Source organism: Misgurnus anguillicaudatus, chromosome 3 (genome assembly GCF_027580225.2).
Source record: "Misgurnus anguillicaudatus chromosome 3, ASM2758022v2, whole genome shotgun sequence".
Taxonomy (NCBI): Eukaryota; Metazoa; Chordata; class Actinopteri; order Cypriniformes; family Cobitidae; genus Misgurnus; species Misgurnus anguillicaudatus.
In genome coordinates, this window is record NC_073339.2 from 10,707,579 (window position 1) to 10,730,427 (window position 22,849).

At 37.2% G+C, this 22,849-nt stretch overlaps 1 protein-coding gene across 1 annotated transcript in view; it reads right to left on the minus strand.

Moving 5' to 3' along the window:
- The window catches only part of sorcs3a (sortilin related VPS10 domain containing receptor 3a), a 314,187-nt gene that overhangs the window by 181,650 nt on the left and 109,688 nt on the right, over window positions 1–22,849 (minus strand). The window contains exon 2 of the mRNA XM_055204570.2: window positions 21,986–22,053. Coding sequence (XP_055060545.1) covers window positions 21,986–22,053 — 68 coding nt within the window. The remainder of the gene's footprint in view (window positions 1–21,985; window positions 22,054–22,849) is intronic.

A 22,849-nucleotide genomic window follows, 5' to 3' on the forward strand; every position in this document is an offset into this window, starting at 1 on the left:
GAGGAAGACAACGTCAGGCTAGTGTAATTGTTCACGTTTGTGTACAACAGGTTCAAGTTACACAGAATTACATAGCTGCCAACTCTCACGCATTCACCGTGAAACTCACGCAATTGACCCCATTCTCACGCTCTCACGCCACACATCCATTTTCTCACGCAGGCTCTTGCCCACCATTGAGATTCCCATTGAGTTTAATAAAAGACATTAAATAATTGCCTAATATACCTAACTGTAAATACTGTAAAACGCCTATCTCTATCTTGCGTGCCTCAAACAGCATAAAGCGCTCGTCAAAGTCAAAATGATGCGAAGGCCAATCAAATCAAAGAAGGTGGAGTTATTGTTTACAGATGCCGAAGCGCCAGCTACAGACCACAGAGAGCGAGTGCGCGGCTGCGCGATGGTAAAAGAGCAACGCACGATGTAAGTAGCTAAACCAGTGCTCGCAGTTCTGACACTTTTATATTTTAGCGTACCTTCACTGTCTTAGGTGCCACCACTTCTCATGTTGCTGGTACTTTGCTGCAAAGAGTCAAAGAGCATTTCACTTTATGTGGCGCTGCGCAGGAAGTTCGGCAGCGAGGACATCAGAGTACCGCGAGAGCAATGCGAAATGTTACAAAAGGGTCCGCCTTTACCTTTGCTCTCGCGTTACTCTGATGTCATATACGCCGATCAGTCAGCTCCGCACCAGTCGAACACACAAAGCGTCAAGGTCTGGATGAAAAGCAGAGAATTGCCCGGATTCCACGCACGCAGATACCCTCAGAAAAAAGCTATTTTAATCAACCATCACTCGCGTGTGTGTGTATGTTTGCAAGCAGTACAAGCCTGCGTGATGTTTGCTGTGGCAGGTTTTAATAAAAGAGAAAAAAGTCAATTGATATTTGACATCTATAAACAATAATATATACGAAATATAATTATATGGTCTTGACATACACATTATCTGTTGCTTAAGTTTAATATAAACTACTCATTTTGGTTTATTTGATTGTGACAGTCTCTCTATCACCAATCACAAATCATCACTTTACGCTTCTCTTTCTCAGTGGATAAACTGAATCAAAGCTGCTGTTATCTGCAGTTATACATTTTACAGAGACCATTCATTAGATTTTAAGAACTTTTTTGGAAGGAACTTTTATCAGAAGGAAAGCGTAATAGAATTGTATAAAATAATGGTAAAGACTCTAATCTCAGGCATTTAAACTCAGTAAAAGCTTTTATTTCAATTTAATTTCTAAAATATGATTCGATTTGTATTGTGAACCATTTTAACGCAGTCTTTTCCAACTATTTAACACAGAAATAGCTAACATCCACACTATTATCTATTGGCAAATGGTTAGGACTTATATAAAAAATTATCCCCCCCCCCCAAAAAAAAATCTCACTCCAAGCTGAACTCAGAAGTTGGCAGCTCTGGAATTAAGTATTATGGTGCAAACAGCAATGTGGACAAATGTGGACATTCAGACAACAGCTGAGATGGAATTGCGCACAAAAGTTAATAAATACATCAATCTAAACAGGCTTTGTGCAAAACAAACAAGTGTTTATTTGAATAAATGGATACTGAGAGACAAGATTTCTTTGCCCTTATTGTTGTGTTTGTTGTCTCTCCTTTATTTGTCATGTGGTTTGTAAGTACTGTTATCCAGAATGCATCCTATTCTTTATATATTGTGTGTTAAACATTGAGGCCTAAACTTTTCCGAACAGAAAAGTTGGTTGAACTTAAAAAAGTAAGTTGCCTGGTTGCCATACAATTTTAATAAAAGTATTAGTTGACAACAATTTTTACACAACTTTTTTTTTAGTTAACTAAGTTGAATGAACTAGGAATCATTTAACAAAAGTTTATACACATTGCCTTTCATTTTAACTTAAATAAAAATATAAAAATGCATCATCAGTTTCGTCTTCGTTCATCACTTGAAAGGCACTTGAGGTCACTTTATCGCATAGTTGTTACTGTGTGCTGCCTTCAGAAATGTTAGGCAATAAGGAATATTTCATTGGATTTCAGACAGAAATTTAAATAAAGCTCACTAATGATTGCAAGGTTTAATAAGTGAGAGATATTCTTGCGTAGGAACTGCCTTCACGACATTCAAAGCAAAGCAAAGCGTAATTTTACTATCAACTTTTGTTGTTTTACTATCAAAAAATTGATATTTTTTTCTGGCATCACTGGGCCCCCCTCAGCTCGGGGCCCTGGGCTTAAGCTCAGATAAACCCGTGCATTAATGTAGCCCTGATGAATTTACATGGCCCATTTAACCTATGAAATATGCTGGGTCTGCCTTTTAACACATTAGTCATATATAAATATATTGACCATTAAACTGTATGGTTAACTTTTACTTTGTGGCCTCTTTGTCCTTACATAATACACAAATTAAAATCAATAATTCATGCCCAAGTTTTTTTTTTTGCAAATATCCATTTAGTAAAGAGCACATATTTTCCGATTCACGTTTTAAAATTGCCTTTGGTGTGTAAGTGTGTATTACAACCCATTCTCACTCCCCAAGGCGTCAAAATCTGAAGCATGTTCAAACGCCTTCAGCGTCAGTATGAACACGAAGGGTGCCCCTATGCGTCACTATATCGACGAAATGGGAACTCCGTTGCTTTCATGCTAATCCCTCAGTGTCGGATATAGACAAACGGGAATCCCGGAAGGTGATGCCGTCACGTTATGCAACGATCGGCAGGATCATGCCGCTTCTGGACGGTAACTACTACATTTTTGTTCCAAATTTTTTACCATTGTCGCTTGGGGTTGGGGTTAGAACCACTTTCTGTTACATAAAATTACATCCTAACCCAAACCCAACTCTAACCCTAACCCCAAGCGACAATGGTTTAAAAATCAGAAGACAAAAAGTATAAAATAATACAGACATCCTAACCCAAACCCGAACTCTAACCCCAAGCAACAGTGGCTTAAAAATCAGAAGACAAAAAGTATAAACAAACTGACATCCAAACCCCAAATCTAACCCCAACCCCAAGCGACAATGGTTTAAAAATAGGAAAAGAATTGAGTAGTTACCGTCCAGAAGCGGCATGATGCTGCCGATCGTCGCATAACGTGACGGCATCACCTTCCGGGATTCCCTTTCATCTATATCTGACGCTGAGGGATTAGCATGAAAGCACGGAGTTCCCATTTCGTCGATATAGTGAGCATATATGGGCACCCTTCGCGTCTTCATACATGACGCTGAAGGCGTTTGAACATGCTTTAGATTTTGACCCTTGGGAAGTGAGAATGTGTTGCGTATTAGTACATGTTAATGATATGTTAAGGGTACAAACCCCAAAGTAAACGATGACGCGAGTTATCGCCTCCAACGTAAATCTCTTTTCTTGGACTACAACAAACACACGGATTGTAGGCAAAAGTTTACTTCCTGGGATTGGATCATAATTCTTCCCGCTTTGGACTCACAGCCTGTAAGTTAACTCCTGTTAGCATTGCATTGTGAGCGAATCTTTCAAACATGGTAAGGAGGATCACATTTCCGGCTCACGTCAGAGGTATTCAGGCCAATCGCAACGTACAAATTAGCTGGCCAATCCAAGCGTGCCGCACAAGCCCTGAAAAGTGAAGCCAAAACGTCTCGATCGCCCCCCAGTGGGCGGTCCCAGTATAGGTCATAAAGCCCGCCTCCCCATGTTATTCAATGGGACTTGAGACCAACTAAAAAAATTAATTACACTTCAATTATCTTTTTTCCAAAGCTGGTTTCTGTCATTTACTGTAGTTTTTATCACGCTGATGTAAATTCAAATGTTTGTTTTTAAAATAGATTTGTGTTTAGTTAGTTATTTAATGATATAAAAACGGTGGTGTCACGTCATGATTGACAGCTGTGATATCGTGTGATATGCGCATTCTACGAGAGCGAGGGCGGGGTTTTGACTTCGCGCCTTCCCTTCCTGCTCACTACTGCGCATGACTGGTCCCGAAATCGCTATTGCGCTGACTCAAGACCCAAGATGTCAGCGCCATATCGGGACACTGGCGGCTTCACTTTTCACCAATAGAAGAGAGCGAACAGGCGTCGTCCATCTTTTTTACAGTCTATGGGCCAATCAGGGACACAGAACTTTTCAAATTCGTGTATTTCAGGACGAGAGTGAAATCTGGAGCAACAAAAATGCACGGTGTATATTACGGTGTAAATACACAAAATAACTTTGTTTTTTTCCCAATGAAATAGGTGCTTTTTAAACAAATGGGCAGTCAGACAATCATTATCACAGAATAAATCCCTTTAGGGTGACACAAGACCCTGGATTACCTTTTTATACAGGTCGGCTGACTGTAGAAGATAACTTACATGCCGTATTTATAAATTAGTCTCTTATGGACATTATTCCACATTTAAGCCTGTTTATGAAAAATAAGCTTATTAATGTAACCTAATTCAAGTTTCTGTATCTTTTCTGTCTGTCTGTGCTGCTACGACACCTACATCCTTCAGTAAATGAGTAGCTATAACTTTTTAGCTTATTTTTCTGTATTCTGTCACATAGAGGTTTTAAAGGCAGAATACAAGGGCAGACTCCGATATTAGGACTCTGTTATTTCATAGCTTTCCTGTCTCACAATGTTTCTTAGGCTTTCAAGGAGTGCTTGATAGCAAGGCACTCATATTCTCCTTAAAACTATAGCTGTATTGTTTCAAAAGAAGTGAGAGGATTGTCGGTGCTCAAGACGCAGCGCTCTCGCCGAAAAGCTATCCTCCGAGCGAAACCGCGAGTTATCATCTTCTTCCTTCAATCTTTTATCCTGTGTTTTTTTCCAGTTGTCTGTTTCTTTCTCCACCAATTAGTGGCTTTAGATTCAATCAACCCGAACTTGTAGCTGTAGTGAGTCGTACTGTTGAAAACTCCTTTGGAAAGTTTCCTTTTCCATGGTAAGGATGTAAATCTATCCGAGTCTCAGAGTCACAGTTTTGAAACTGTGAGTATTTCTTCACAAAAACACTTTAATTTAGTGTTTCTATTTAAGGTCCATTACCATTATCCAGGTTTGTTTTGGTTGTGTAAATCAGTGTTAAATGTGCCATTACGGTTAGGCATTAGATGTTCATTGTTTTACTTATTTATAGTTGTACCCTTGTAATTAATGTTGATTTGGTTTAAGTTTTGTTAAAGGGCTTTACTTTAAGTGGAAATTAATTTAGGTGATACAGATTTTTTATTAGCATGTTTGCCAAGTCAAGCATCACTATTGTTATAGCTCATGGTTTATGAGAATAAATTAGATGTTAAAACCAACCCTCCACATTGTGTACAAAACCACTTTTACAAATATCTGGAGTTTTAAGCATGATTCAGTGTTTGTCTTGCACAATTCAAGAGCTGCGACCTTCTAAGCATGCGACCTTAAAGGTGAGCACTCGGTCTTTCAAGGTGGAAGCCTCAGAAGTTTGCGAAGAGAACTAAAATGAGACGGTCTAACCTTCAGAGGACCCATTATTTGCGTCACCTGCTGTACGCGCCCACCGCGCCTGTAAGCAGGACACAGCGAGACGTTTCTGACTCATTAAAACAAATATGGAATCAGAAAAATATTAATTTATTTTTGAAAATATGACACGTTGATGTAGATTAAACTATTCAGCAGTATATCAAATTAATTAATCTTAGAAATATATGCAACATAAACAGAATAATATTAATGCAAAACATAACTTATAATACTAAAACAGTGACAAGAAAAATGTTTTCTGCTAAATACACACATTTATTTAATAAAGGTTTTAATTGTCTATTTAAGCAATATCGCTCGAGTAGGAGTGTGATATAGCTCTATATCATCACGGCTGTGATTAGGCCAGAGGCACGAGGCCGCAGGCCGAGTGCCGGAGGCAATCACAGCCGTGATGATATAGAGCTATATCACACGATTCCGAGAGCGATATTGCTTTTATACAACAGTTCGACGGCACACGTTTGAAAAACGAAAACTAGAAAACAACAACGGAGTTATTTTAAAAGCCTCTTTGTTTGAGAACTACTTCTTCCCCCACGGATTTGAGGGCGGCCAGAATGACAGGTAAAACTTTCGGCTGCTTTGAAGCTCATAACAACTCAATGGACGGAAAAGCCGTTACTTTATATTACCGTTTCTTGGTCACAAAGTGTAGTTTTAAGATTAGTTCAGTCGAGAATGTATATGTATTATATTTAAATCTGCAGTCGATTAGTAAAGATAGCGCCTGTTTGAACGTTTGCTTAGTGAGATTCGGTACGAATGAGAACCAAAGCATGAGCGGACATCAGTGTTCACTCGCCCCGCTGACCACCGCCCTATCTGGGCTACATCTCTGAAGAGATACCCTGGCTCTCATGTTGGCCTTGTTTGTTTATGATCGTCAAAATGAGATCAAATCAGCAGTATTTGGTGTCATGATCAAACTATTACTTGTTTTTTAATTCATATTTAGTGTCTTTTGTGTTGTTATTGTTTTGGCGCGAGGTAAAAGTTAATAAAACTACTTGTATAACGTTACTATTGCTTTCTCATTTATTCTTAACGTGATACGAGCACTCGATTATTATTATTAAACTTTGTTCTTGTCAGTACTATATAAAACGGTTTTTTTATAAGTGTCAGAGAGATGTTTTTGCATGCTGCTTATAAATAACTTTATACCAGTGGCGATATCTCATAACATGTTTTAATAGTCACGTCACGATAAAGTAAATGATCAATGTCCACATTAAAAAGCTGCGGTGCTTACCTGCAGTTCCACGGTGTTTTCGCGTTCTGATGAGATATAGCTCCAGAAAAAAACGAGTGTTTATATTCCTCTTTCCAAGTGTTAATCGTCCACACGATGTGACAAGACATTTCTCCCATTAACTGTAACGTAACATCCAATAATAACTTCCAATTGGGGATTCACAGACTGATTTATGAGCTAGTAAACTAATGAGATACACGGAGAGTGATTCAAAACAGCGCGTCTGTGTTTTTCCATTCAGAGATGAGCCTGCTTAGGACCTCCATTCACTAGGTGGCGGAATGATACGAAAGGTGAAGCGGCTACAGTGCCGATATTAGCACAATATCGCATAGCTCTTAGCCAATCAGATTCGAGAACCAGAAAGAACTGTTGTATAATTTAGAATATCCACCCATTATATGCAGCTGTTGCAGGCGCGCAATGAATCTTGGGATATCCTCGGCTGTTAAGGATCCATTCGTTTTATCCTTAACAGCGCGGAGAAATAAGGACGCATTTTGAGGCTTCATTCTAAGCACCCTTTGAATTGGGACGGCCTTACTAGCCTCAAGTCGCGCTGCTGTGACACAATCGGTCTTAAAATACGTCCTTAGAAGGTCGCAGCCTTAGAATTGGGACACAGTTTATTATTGCTATAACAAGAACCTTGAACAACTAGCCTAACACAATACTGGCTGAACCAATGAGATTGAGTAAAAGGCGGGACTATCTGTCTGGCTGACCAATCCCTTACGAAAATTAACCATGGTTTTATTGTGGTAAAAGTGTAGTAACCATGGTTTTTTGGTGTATTGATTGCTATCAGCAAAACTATGGTTTTACAACACTAACCATTGTTTAACTATGGTTTTTGAAAAAAATGGTTGTCAAAACCATGGTTATTCTGTGGTCACCATGGTTTTACTACAGTAACCATGGTTTTTTGGTTTTAACTGTAGTAAAACCATGGTTAATTTTCGTAAGGGATGAGAGATAACAGTCATGCTGAAATCCTGCTTTTCTTCTGCAATTCGGTCACACTTGTGACACCAAAAATATTTATAAGCTTGTCCAATACAATGTTTAATCACATGAGTAAATGTATGTACACCCAATATTGATTTGATACACTGTAAAAAGTGAAAGTTAGATCTAGCCTACTTAAAAAATTACTTCAATTCATAACACCCCAAAACTTCTCACTTAAATGTGAGTTGAAAAAAACAAAGTTACCAATCGAAGTATTTATTTAAGTTAATCCAACTTACAACAGTAGGGGAGAGCAGGGTAAGTTAGCCATTTTGTGTGATGACTTCTTCTAAAGTTAACTTCGTGTTCACATGTGGTAAAGATCCCTTTAATCTGACATTAGCACAAATTTATTTTCTTTTTTTTTGGCTTAAAAAATGACACTTTATATGTTATGCAATACAACTTTCTTATGTATGAATGTTAAAAACTATTATTTAGCACAAAATAGAGTAGACAATAAAATGTATTTTGATACTTTAGCTCACATGCTATGTTGAGCTAACCCTGAGATTTAGCCAACATTAGCACACATGTCAGTTTGCAACGGTTAGCAAACATTTTGCAAGTTGTCTTAATGACTTTGGGGTAAGTCGTCACATGCCTTTCACACTGGAAATAGTTAAACCCGGCTTATTCTAAACCCCGGGTTAACGGAATCCTAAGTTATGGGTTTCAATTTTCACACTGTTTGTACTAATTATCAAGCAACCCTGACCACCTTGATTAGCTGCTTGGGCTGTTTTTAATTGGAGTCATAACCTTCTTAACCTGTGTGCATTTGGCAACCCAATGTGGGGTTACTCCCACAAAAGCAGGGCTTCATAACCCTGGGTTAATTTCATGAATAACCTCGCTCCTAAAATACAAGTGTAAAAACGAACCTTAACCCAGGATTAAAAGCAGGGATTAGAACGAAGATAACCCAGGGTTAAGCGCAGTGTAAAAAGCCCTTGAGTTAATATTTCCAGTTCTGGTTTAAAATTAATAATCACTAGTATGTAGTCATATAATCTAGTGGGACAATTTACCTGCTGATTGGGCAGATTAAGATAATTTATCTTAATGAGATAAAATATGAAAATGTAATAAATACAAAATATGTGCCAAAGACTTCCTTCTTTCTTTGGTATGAGATTTATACCATTGTGATGTATGGTGCTCAGTAAATGTTAGACAGTGTGAAAATTGTGACAACTTACCCCGCTCTCCCCCACATATGTTATTAACCCTATAACTGTCACCGCCCCTTTTGAGTGGGGGGGGTGAAAAGGTGATCTGCACGTTAAAATTACTATAATTCTTTGGTTTAGAAGCAAAATCTTGGTCTCTTTTTAAAGAAGACAATTTATAGTTTTACACTGAGGTGTTTGAAGTTGTAAATATTAAATGACAAAAAAGTTATACCCGTTTAAATTTATTTTAAATAATAAAAATAATGCAATAAAGTATATACTCTCTAATCAAATGTATATAAAAATGTAAATGTTTTACTCTCAAAACACCACACCAATAAAGACACAAGTCTCAACTAGTTCTGAACCAAATTTTAAGTGAAAATAACAAAAAATTAAGTTTCTGTCACACTTTTAGTGGTTTTACCAACCAAGGCCACTAGGTGTCAACGGTTAGTTGCAATATCTTGTCACAAGTTAATAAATTACTGTCTCTGCATTGTGTTTAATGCAAAAAGGTTTTGAAATATGAAAACTACATTCTTAGAGCTTTCCAACGATATATAGTTTGTCAAGATTTTTGAAGATTCATATATTCATTTTGAAGAATATTAGAATTATGAATATATACGAATTCATATGGACTACTACAGGGTCAGTGACAAATAACAAAATGACTGTCCCTAATAAATTTCCATCATCAAATGGCCTTGGAATATGAAAACTACATTCCTAGAGCTTTCCAACAATATATAGTTTGTCAAGATTATTTCAAGATTATAGGGTATTAGTGTTATAAATATATAATCAATTATATGTATTCCTATGGGGGGAGTGACATTTAACAAAATAACTGTCCCTATACAAATTCTATCATCAAATGGCCTTGAAATATGAAAACTACATTCCCTGAGCTTTCCAACAATATATAGTTTGTTGAGGTTATTTCAGGTTAATGGGATATTTACAAATAAATATGTTATAACATTTTGGGCCCACCTGTTGGTCTGCGACATTTTAGAAAATGACTCTTACTACATACTTTTTTTTCAAAATGGTGTTGATATATTAAAACTACATTCTTAGAGCTTTCCAACGGTATATAGTTTGTCAAGATTGGTGTAGGTTTAGACTATGTAATTATTGTTTTAAATATGTAATGCCAAACGTCCCGCCTGTGGGACAGTGACAGTTATAGGGTTTAACTTATTTGTAAGAAATGCAAACCTTCAAATACAGTATGCATTTGGTTTAATAATTTGTCAATAAAATGTCATACTGTGTCATTAATTATGCATTTATATTGAATGTATGTATTTATTATTTATTTATTTAGATTGCACCTGTCAAGATGACTCACAGTACCTGGATGAGGCTGCGTTAATAATTTCATCTGGATGGTAGTTGGGAATAACAAACTTCGGATTTATGCCACTGACCAATCAGAATCCAGCATTCCAGGACCCTACTGAGAACCACCTAGCAACACTATAGCAACCAAATATAAACACAACAAAGCCTACTCAGACTATTTAACCAAACACATAAAAAAGCCACCCACACCATAGAAATTTGTTTTAAATAATTTTTATTTATATTCTACATTACATAGCATTACATTATTCATTATACCATTTTAATTATACATCTAATCTTATATAAAATCAATCTCAACACATGTACTCATAGATACAAATAACTACCTACCTGCAGACACAGTGTGTCTATAGAGGTCAAATATAACATAACTATTACATTTGAATTCAGCCAGAACATACACAGAATAATAATTGTCTATGGCAGCTATACACGTATACAGCGCATATACTTACAAAACCAAACAACAGCTCTGTTAAAGAATCAGTGTTAATGTAATCCTATTTAATCCGTCTATTAAACATGTGGTGCAACAACAGATATGAACTCAAAAACACACCTTGCATTTCCCATCAAGAAAACACAATCAATTCAACAGATATAAGCTCTGCTGACAAGCAAAATATGACACGTGTCACTATAATAAACAAACAAAACTGTGATAAAAGGAAAACCAGGCTATAAAAACTGTAATCTTTACAATGAGAAAGAATATCTGTCAACCATATGACTCATTTAGACTCTCTCCCTCAACGAAATGCCCTCGGGGCCAGTTAAAACAGGACCGAATGTGGTCTCACTCCACTTTGTGACACATCTGCCGCGCTGATGGGTTTTTAATTTGATTACAGCAAAACATAACAAGCGCCTCTGAGCCAACAACTCAAACTAGAAACTTCTCAAGTCGTAGCGAGCGTGCGCCGAAGGCGGAGATGATAATCTCAATTTATTATTATGACAGACGCCAAATTAGAGCCGGCTCCAGGATATAGGGGGAAGTCCCGGCGGAGTGTAATTAAAAAGGTAAGAATATCAATACGAAAAAATAGAGTGTGGTAAATGACCTTCTGAATAATAATCGTTAGTGATTTATGAACGTAGTCAAAAAGCGTAAGGAGGGGGTGAACGAGAGCCTGCAGATTTTTCATAAATCTTATATATATTAAATCCGGAGCCGTAACTCTGAGGTTTATGAGCAAAAGAGTAGTAGGGAATCAAATAGAATAATTTGTGGTTTCTGTTCTGACTCGCATATAAAACAAAGACCATAATCACACCCTGTTATATGCATGACCCAGATTCATCACCCAAGCAATTTGCTGTGTTTTTAAAGGATGCTCCTCCCATCCTAAAGAAAGCATTTGCATTAAATGTTTTTTTAGCAGCATCTAGTGGTGAGATTGCGAATTACAACCAAGCTCAGTCCACAGCTCAGCCCCTTAATTTAAAAAAGCATAGAGAAGCTACGTTAGCTACCACAGGACAATCGTCTAATGGTGCTTTTACAATGCATAACACCCCACGGTTTGGTTTGGTTAGCTTACTTTTGGGGGCTTTTCCACTTGGAACAGTACGTTGTACCCAATCCTTTTTTTTAGTACCACCTCGGTTGGGGTTCCAAGCAACCTGAGCTGATCCCAAAACGTGACGCGAAAACACTGTAGAACACTGATTTGTCTGAGAGAATTGTCACTTCCAGCGTCATCGCTATAATGTAAAAGATTAGCTTTACCTTCATGCTAGCTTGCGCTGTCTCAAATAAACCTGTTGTTATCTGTGCTTTGCTGTATGTTCCCAAACTCCCTTTTAGCGATGAAAAACATCCACAGGTTGAGAATCAGGAACACCATACCAGTTTTTTCCAGACTTGCACTTTGTGGCAGCACATTCACGACGCGCACGTTCGCATATATGCTTAAATGCAACTTTAATGTGGCACAGACTGACGCCACGGGTGTTCAACATCTATTTGTGGTGGTCAATTTTAATTTTGTGTCAGACTGAGAAATAAATAAATGTATGGGAATGTACAATGACGCTCTCACATGTATGATGTCACATCAGTAGGCGGGGCAAATATAACGACACGCCTATCCAAAGTGTTACTAAACTCGATGGAAAAGCTAACCAAGCCAAAGTGAGGTGAGCTGACCCGACCCAAACCGTGAGGTACTATGGAAAAGCGCTATAAGACAACGTAGGGACAAATGAGCTCCGTATAAGAGTTTGTCCGTTTATGGCATACCTGTCAAGTGTCCCGTTTTGGCCGGGAAAGTCCCGTATTTTACCCTTCTTTCCCGCCGTCCTCCCATATTAGTATTTTCCCGTAAATCTCCCGTATTTTAACCTGCGTTATTACAAAAATAATAATGCCCGGGCGGAGTAATAAAAAACATTCCCAATCCCAGATCGCTAAAGGTCCACTGATTCCGCTAATCCACTTCGTGTTTTCCAACCCGCTCCGCAGCATCTCTGTGTACACTCTCTGCCTGGAGAGCGAAGACCACAGTTTCTGTCTGAAGTTTGTTGCATCAACAGGTAGATTTATTACATTATATCAGTTGTTAAACCGCAGAATTTCTAATTTGGAAGTTTGTTTATGTATTTCTTTGGTTAATGATTTGCTGTCGGTGTTCTAAAAGTGCTTACAAGTTAGCAAGCAAACAGCAACAAAATATCCACATTATTATCGTTACAATGCTTGTCTAATTAATTAAATGTTCCCGGTCAGATCTAAGTTAACATAAACACTAAATTTGCTGTTGTTGGCACACGTTGTAGACAAAAAATACAAAAAACACCAATGCCTTCACAAAATAAAGACAGATAACGGAAAGGGAGGGTGCAAAGGCAGTTCAACATTGCAAACATGGATTCAAAGCTCCATCAAGCCAGCAGGTAAATCATATTGAATATCTATTGTCACACTTTAATTCTTGTTATTATATTTTCCCATTATAATCACCTGTAATCACTTGTCTAAGTGGATGCTAGTAATATAGTAACACATCATTTATTTTTAATGCTATATTAAAATCATACTAATAGTACCACCCCCCGTAGTGCCCTTTTTGGTTTGGGCCACTGCCCCATTTAGCATTTTCATTTTCTAAATGACAGTTCTCATTACAAAGAAAAGTGAATGGTTTATAAATAATTTTGGCATTAAGGTATAATGCAAAAGAAGTTAAAATAAGGCTTTTCAAACTAAGGCCACTGTTTTGTACAGATGCAAAATTGTGTGTATAGTATGTACAGTTTGAGTGTGACTTATGAAATGTAGTTTTCACAGAGCTGTGTGTTTCACTAGTTTTCTTGCTAATGAATTAGTTTGTTTAGTTAATTTTAACACAATTATCAGCACTGGTTTAAAAAATATTATCCGTCCCTCACCAGTCTTAAAATGTAAGGAATACTGGAGCTTGTTTGGGTTGGTGGTGGGACTGTTCGCGGTGGGTGCTTATTTTCAAATCCAAAACTTGACAGGTATGGTTTAGGGCTACTGTAGAAACATGGCGGCGACTTCCATGTAACTTTACTTGACTGCAATGTCAAGATATCAGACTTTTTATCGTATTAGAGAGAATGGAAGACGTCTTTTCAGCTGAGAGCAATATAACTGTCTGTCTTATCTGATAAGATGCCATTGTTTGGCAGCAGAAACAAATGTCAATTCCATAAAGCCACTGACATGGTAAAAACAGCTAGATCCTTTTCCCTCTAATAAGAGATGGCACAAAGTGATTCCTGGGGAAATCGAACATCGGCAGAGTTCTTGTTTTTCCTCATGCTGAGAGCCAAGTTCCGACTTCTTTAAAAGGTCACGGACATCAGGTGAGTCCTTCCCCGAAAGGTCTGACCGGTGCTGAACGCGCTGACCTGTGAAATATCAACTCTATACAGAACCTGTCGTCACCAAAATGATGCAATTTGAAAGTCTGTCAGCGGTCACCCTTGCGTGACCCCTCTCGGCAACATTTGCTGAACGGCGACAAGAAATGGAAGTAGATGGTGCGGAAACGGCGAGATTTGTGGGGCTTTTATTGGGGCGAAAATGTGGTTGGAAGAGGCAGCAGGCAGTGTTAGGTTTAAATAGAGTTATCTCTGGTTTCTCTCAATTACGGCGACTGATGCCCGACGCAATGATAAGCCCACGGAGCAGAAGTACAATTTGATTTGTGAAGTCGGAAGTAATCTGATGCAAATATTAGAAGCGAAATCTAGTCGCGTTATCTCGGAAATACAGTCATGTCCGTGACATTTTCTGCACTATTATGAAGACATACGTTTTTCAAACCCAAGAGACATTCTCCTGTTTTGAATGATCGGAGATCTTTAATGCGCAGCATGGCAGGGATGATATTAAAGTCATCTTATCTACTCTACAAAGAACCAGAATATATGACTTTAATTATAGTCCATGATCAAAAATAGACCAGAAACTCTGAATGAATAAATTGGAGGTTATGCATTTTTTAGATTACTTTGTAATGTATTTTTCTCATTTTACAAATGCTTCTTTTTTTCTGGCATGATTCAGTGTTTGACTTGCAATGTTTTACAAGATTTGTCCTTCTCTTGCAGCTTGAACAACTGACCTAACACAGCAGTTTTGAATTAGCCAATAGCGAGGTGTTTGGGGAGGGACTACATGTTTAACTGACCAAATGCTTACAATAACCACCAGAGCAATGTCTGTGATAACCGTGGTATAAAGCAGAATAATTGACTCCGGTCCTTTAAATTATTTGAAAATAATCCTTGGCATCATGCCACCCTTGGGTGTGCATTATTTTCCAATAATTTAACGGCCCGTCATTAATAATTCCTTATCTGTACCATTGTGTTTTTCTTATCATTTCCCTTTGGTTTTAGGGTTTAGTTATGGTTACTGTGGGTTCACACCAGTTGCGTTTAAGGCGTCAAATTCACGTCTACTGCGTCTAGTTTACCGCTTAAACATTTTGAGTAGGGCTGGGTAAAAATATCGATTCATCAATGCATTGCAATTATTTGTTTCTCAATTCAATATCAATTCATCAAATCCTATGAATCGATTCAGCCCCCCCCGGCCAGTGGCGGCGCTGTGGCCAACACTCTAGTGAGAGCGTTCAACGTTGTACAAGACGCGCTATATCAAAACAGAAAGATCAAAGATGGCAAACAGCAGCACTTCTTTCAAGCCTGCACCATCAATGTGATCAAACATTAGTAATACTACACACATTATTTAAAAATATACTCGGGTTCTTAATTGCTTGTGTATTTACTTATTATTGAATCGATATTGAAGCAAGCAAATCAATATCGAATTGAATCGAATCGAAGCCTCAAGAATCGAAATCGAATCGAATTGTGAAATTCCTAACAATACCCAGCCCTAATTTTGAGTTTACTCGCTTCATTCACGCGTGAAATTCGCGTCATGGAAGGGGCTTCTGTGACTCCGATCGCTTCCTCTAATCACGTCACTACTATAGCAAGCTGCTGATTGGTTAACGTGTCAACGTTATAACTTTTCAACCCGCACGATTCCCACGGCAACGCTCAATTTGCGCCAATATGTTGCCTTAAAGGAGCGGTAAATCAAATACTAAATTTTAACTTGATAATTTGTTATATAAGACGTCATCATACTTAAATGAACATCCTGCAAGTTTCAGAACTGAAAACGTCCGTGCTACTGAAATATAACCAAGCCAGTATTACAGCCGAGTGTGGAATTCTGAGAAATATGACATCAAAGTAGAATTCAAGCACCTCCCCGAATCCAAATACAACGACCACTTTTGTAGCCCCGCCCACAGCTTCGCGTGACACACGTGTGTCTCAACAATCAGTAAAGATGTCTTTAAAGATTGCCAAATGTAACCAAAATGACTTTTAAATACATTTTTTCTGAGAGACTTTTATTTTGATGCGGTGATCTGTTATGATAGAGTAACCATGGAAACGGAGTCTTGGGTTGTGGAAGAACCGCGTGGAAACAACACAGAAGCTGAATACTTTAATTCGGAGGCTCGGAACATAACATTAGGAATGCGTGGATAAAGGTTGTTTTTGAAGAAATTCCAGCTCGCGTGGGGAGTGTTTGTTTACTTTTGTGTACACAGATTAATTTGTAAAGAAGTCGATGCTGGATTTGCAGAGAGACTGTGATTAAAAGCACCACTTATATTGGATCTGACAAAAATGACACAGCAGTAAGGTATACACAGTAAGTAAAACATATTACTTTATTTAAGTTACTGCGTTTTACTATTGCTTTGTTAAAAGAGATCGCTTGGTACGTCTGTTGTAACATCCGTGTCTTAACACGTATGTTTGACTGTTTTAATTTACTAAAAACATTAAACGATTAATAAAGGTACAACGCGTAACAATCCGACTGTAATATAACGATAGAAATATACAAATTTAGTGATAAGGAAGGACTTATCAGCCGCAATTTAGATTCTGATGCCCGCTTACTGTGTTGTATACGGTAATTTTAGGCAAGTTGTGTTTGAAAGGTCCAACACTCAACAAAGCTTTTTTTATCATATAACTGTGGTATGTAACGTTACGTGTATCTAAGAGCAACCTCACAAGCACAATAGAAATATACAAAGTTATTGATAAGGATTTATCAGCCGCAGTTTAGACTGTGATGCGCGCTTATACTGTGTTGTTTACCGTAATTTAGTCACATTGAGTTTAAAGTTACTTTACTAAACATATTGTCATTTATGTGTATCATCTTTAGCACCCAGAATCTTTTGTGGGTCAAACATATATGTGTTCGGCTGCTATTTTTACACATTAATGTTTTTAAAACATTTCCCCACATGTAAAGACGGGGAATGAAGCTGTCCAATCATCGCAGTGAGCATTTACGTGCAGGTCTTCAATGCGGCCCGCCCCTTCAAACGAACCATTTCTCCAGACAGCCACCAACCCATGTTACAAAATAGCCTATTACTTATTGCTTTTGATGTTTTTGAATGTAAAAAACACAAGAACATCATAAGTAGACATCAGACAACAGTATAAAACAATAAAATCGACAAATTCACCGCCCTTTTAAAGACATCTCTACCTTAATTGGCAAATCAGGTCGAGCTGTACCTCCATTCAACTCATATCCTCCCAATTTCCTAGGCTCTTACAGACTTTAAAGGCATCATTTCGCATCTATTTGAATGATAAATATGAACCGGTTCCTGTACCTCTGAGATTCCTAATGTTTGTGTGACACAGCGGTACTGAGCTTTGAGCAAACAAGCCTTAGTTATATTACTGACATCGATATTTCCTTCACATCCGCACACAGAAGGGTTCATCTGCTTTGAATATTATCTGGAAAAATGACTGATCTGGCTCCATTGTTTAAGGTCACGCTGTTCATTAAAACTGACATGCCGTTTTTCCGAGCGTTGCTCGTGCCCTGACCTTTCTCAAAAAGTCAACAGCTGTCTAGTTTTCTGGTGGCGGAACTAAACTTCGCCAGTTGCTCATTCGACATCTACCTCCATCTTAATTGAACTTTGATCTCGATTAACAATGAAGTTGTGTGGGTGCTAAAGTACTTATTATAACACAAAACGCTGCGAGTGACCCGGGCTAAATGCACACGCTGAAAGAAAATAGCAACCGGTGCTAGACTTGAATATTAGCAGGCCAACACTGTGTCCATACATACATTCATTGCTATGGGAACGTAAAGTAAATGAGGTGAAATTGCAGCGTAGTGATTTACTCTTTAAATCTGAGTATTTATTCATATTAAATATAAAATATGAAAATTCATCCTGATACCATTCCTCACTTCTGTTGTTTGTTATTTGAATGTTTTATTAAAGGGGACATTTCGCAAGACTTTTTAAGATGTCAAATAAGTCTAAATATAGATCATTTATTATAACATGTTAAAATTGCCACTTTGTAGGTGTGAGCAAAAATGTGCCATTTTGGGTGTGTCCTCTTAAATGCAAATGAGCTGATCTCTGCACTAAACAGCAATGCTGTTGTTGGATAGTGCAGATTAAGGGGTGGTATTATCCCCTTCTGACATCACAAGGGGAGCCAAATTTCAATTACCTATTTTTTATATGCTTGCAGAGAATGGTTTACTAAAACTAAGTTACTGGGTTGATCTTTATTACATTTTCTAGGTTGATAGAAGCACTGGGGACCCAATTATAGCACTTAAACATGGAAAAAGTCAGATTTTTGTGATATGATCCTCTTAAATCATGAATCCTTACAGATCAACATACAGATCGGCTTGGTAAGTTAAAATATGGCGGCACATTGATAACATCGAAAGTCATAGGTCTTGCATGTTTTGTGACTAGTTATCATATGCATGTTTCGTCATGAGACACATTTATCTATTTACAGTAAACTAACGGTGCTGATCTATATTTTATCATGGATACGTGACGTGTCTATCGCTAAATAAGCTCAAAATATTAACTTAAACATAATATGTTAGTTCAGTAGTTATATTGTAGTAACCCACTTGAGTCTTTAGGATTACTTAAATGATGTATGTGCTTTTTTGAAGCATTGCCTTGTTGACCCCCAATGAATAAAACATGACATCATTTTAATATAAACCTATTTAGTTCTATGAAGAAAGAAAGACATATTCATCTGGGATGGAATAAGAAAACACAGTAAAAAAGTAGGAGCAACTTAAAAAAAAATACTTAAATTGGTAATACCTACAAAGTTTTTTTTAGATTAAAACTTTCACTTCAGTTTAACGTTAGATTAATAAACTTACATTTTGATGTGTTAACAAATAAAGTATTTTTATTCACGTTTTACAGTGTAAATCGTGGATTTTTTAATTTTTTCTCAAATATGAATGATGGATTATGAAGTCACATTTACTGTATATTGGCCTATCATAAACATTCCCTTATACGTAATAAATGTACATAAAAATTTTAATGCATTTTTCTGAACACATTGGGGCGGTTTCCCGGACAAGGTTTAGGCTAATTCAGGACTAAGCCTTATTTATATTAGGTCATTTAAGAAGTTTTTACAACCATACCTTACAAAAAACACTACATGTGTGCATCTTGAGGCAAAACAATGTCACCGATATATATTAAGATTATCCAGGACAAGGTTTTTTTTATTTAAAGCAGCTCAAGCTTACATTTTAGTCTGGGACTAGGATAAGCCTTGTCCGGGAAACCGCCCCTATATGCATTAACTACCCACATATATTACAGTAAGAGGTTTGTCATTAATATTATTCATATACATATACATATACATGAATAATATATATTCTATACATAGACAATAAAAGAAGACAATAAAAGGTCTTCAGTTCAGCTGTTTATGATTAAATTATCTTAAATTACATGTGGTGACACTTTATTTTTAGTGTCTTTATTACATGTTACATGTAATTACTATAGTATTAACAGTAAATTATGCATAATTACATGCAACTACCCCTAATCCAAACCTTAAACCTACAGTAAGTACATTTTGTTAATCATTATTACTTAATACTTAAATGTGTAATTGCACAGTAACAGTGACATTGTAAAATAAAGTGTAACCAGAAATGATTGCATTATTACACACTGCAATACAGACCTGGCACAACCTGATCGAAAATAGCCATCAGTATATACTCAGAAAACCCATTAACCTTGAAATCCTTAGGCTGTACGGCGGTTCATGAAACGAGCGCCGCGCTTGTCATCTCAAATCAAACGCCATCCGAGAGCCATCGGACTTAAGCATCTCCAAACAGCTTTATTCTAAATTGAAGTTCTCAGCTGACCATAAGGAAGATAAGGTTGTTCCTATCAGTCTCAATTGCTCTATACATTACCAAAAAAACAGCAGTAAATGAGAATCTGAGTCAATATAGATTACAAAGGGATGACAAAATAAATTGAATTTAGATTGTGGAGAACTTAAGAGGTCTAGATCAGTGTCAAGCCACGTGGAAAGTCATTTTTCTGCTCGAAATATGGAGATAGAGAAACAGGCTCTGACGAGATAAGCAACTTTACTGTTAAATGTATTTAAACTTGTTCAATTGTTTTATGTTCAATTGGAATTTAAAGGCGGAGTCCATGATGTTTGAAAGCCAATGTTGATATTTGAAATCACCTAAACAAACACGCCCCTACCCCAATAGAATCTGGACCTTCTGTTGATAGACCCGCCCCACACATACGCAACCCGGCATTTGATTTGATTTGATTGGCTATAAGTGTGTTTTGGTAGTCGGCCCGTCTCCTTTTCCAACGCGTTTTTCAAACATCGTGGACTCCGCCTTTAATGTGACATTTCATAGTAAAAACAACAATATCTAATGAAAAGGCATGAAAAATGGTCAGAAAAGTTTTCCAATTATTGCGTCACATGGTTGGAAAACTCTGAGTGCTTTCTGACATCGTCTAAAGATAGTATTTGTTTTAGCGTTTTGATTCATAATTACCAGCCTGATCTTGCAAAAATGTGTACTGTACACTGTAAACAATTCCGTAGAAATTTGCAGCTGGGTTGCCGGTAACTTACTGTAGATTTAAATTTATGTTATTACTGGCAACATTTTGTTCAAAGTTAAATGATCATTAAATATTTACAAGTCTTTGTCATACTCTTTACAGAATAAAACTAGAAAAATAGCACCAAGCAAAACATTCTGGGAAACATAATCTGAAGCAAAAAACAGAAAAAGTTTGATGATGATTTCTGGTTCCCAGAATGCTTTGCATAAGACTGATATTGTATAGTTTTATTCTGTAAAGATAAAGACTTGTTAATATTTAAAATGTATTCAACTTTGAACAAACTCTTGCCAGTAAATAACATAAAATTAAATCTACGGTAATTTACCGGCAACCCAGCTGCAATACCATTGTAATTTCTACGGATTTTTTTTACAGTGTACATATTATACGAGTAAGATAATTCGCATAAATTTGTAGGAAGTTAATCGTGCAAAAATGTATTATTATCATAAAACACAATAATAAAACCACACCCACAACACCAACGTCACAGGGGCGAAGGCAAATCGTACAAAAATGTACGAATGTAGTTGTACAAATTGAAATTAGCCACCTCGGAAAATTAAAAAAAACATCTTGCAATTAAACTGTTAATTTTTACTTTACAAACAAAAAACGGAAGATGTGTCTGTAAGCATATCTTAGTGATAGCCTACAGCATTTTGAAACCAACAAGAAATGTAAATGAATATGCAAGGGCGAGAAATATATAGACTACTTCTGTAAATGACGCACATTGTTTTGCAGGAAAAATCATCCATGCATTCTGTTCCCTCCTGTGTTGGTAAATGCGAAGTCTCTCTTTTTCCCAAGAGACAAAAGATATCAGTATATCAGTCTGTACATTTCTCTCACAGTAATCTCAGACACAACAGCATCATTTTCGTGCAGAAAAAGTAACAAAACTTCAGAGACGGAGAAACAATGGAGGGGGGGAAATGGCAGGAAAAAATGTAATACTGTAGAACACATGTAATAAAAGCAACTGCGGAGGGCAAAAGAAGCCTCTTACCGCAGTATGTGTGGGTAGAAACAGGGACACACAGTGTAATGAAAAACCGAAAAGAGCTTGAAGAAAGAGAGAGAGAGATGGTAGCTTTTATCTCACCTCCATAGAGTGCTTTCTGTTACGCTGCCAAGGTGAAAGTCGTACAGTTTGGTGAGAATCAGAATCACCTGTGAACAGAAAAACAACATAAATCTATATGGATTGACTTATATCGTGACAAATATCAATTTGTTTTATCCAGCTCCATCACATTTATGATCGTAGCAAACACATTCTCGTCAAAACACCTGTAAAAGTTTATTAGTGGCAATTACATAGACAGGTTACTACAGTTAAAATATAATTAATCTTTAAGAGGTTTCATACATAAACTCTACTACAATAATCAACGTGATTTTACAAAGATAGTCACGGAATGTTTTTGCTAATTTTTCCGTGGCATTCACACGGATCTCCGCATTTTTCCGTGGCCCTGCAATGGACTGTCTTTTTCCGTGGCATTCTCACAGATTGGTTTCTCAACTGCTTTTTCCTATTTTCAAACCATTTTCGCTTCGGTTTAGGGTTAGATTTGGTGTTTGCGTTAGTATGTCACTTTAAGTATTGGTTTATACTATTTTTCTGCTTTATTCTTTTATGTTTTCTAAACTTTAAACGATTGTCGCCTGGCATTGGGGTTAGAGTTGGGTTTGGGTAAGGATGTCATTTTATGTAAATCTAACCCTAAACTGAAGCGACAATGGTAAGAACATAGGAAAATACAGCTGAGTAACCAATCCGTGAGAGTGCACAGGGCAGGGCCACGGGAAAATGCGGAGATCCGTGAGAATGCCACGGAAAAATGAGCAAAAAATTCTGTCATTATCCCACGGAAATTCAGTGTTTTGAATCACAGTACTTTGGTCCCAGAAAATTTCCGTAAATTGCCAGAGAGGCTTCTGTGGGAACACAAACATGTCCAGT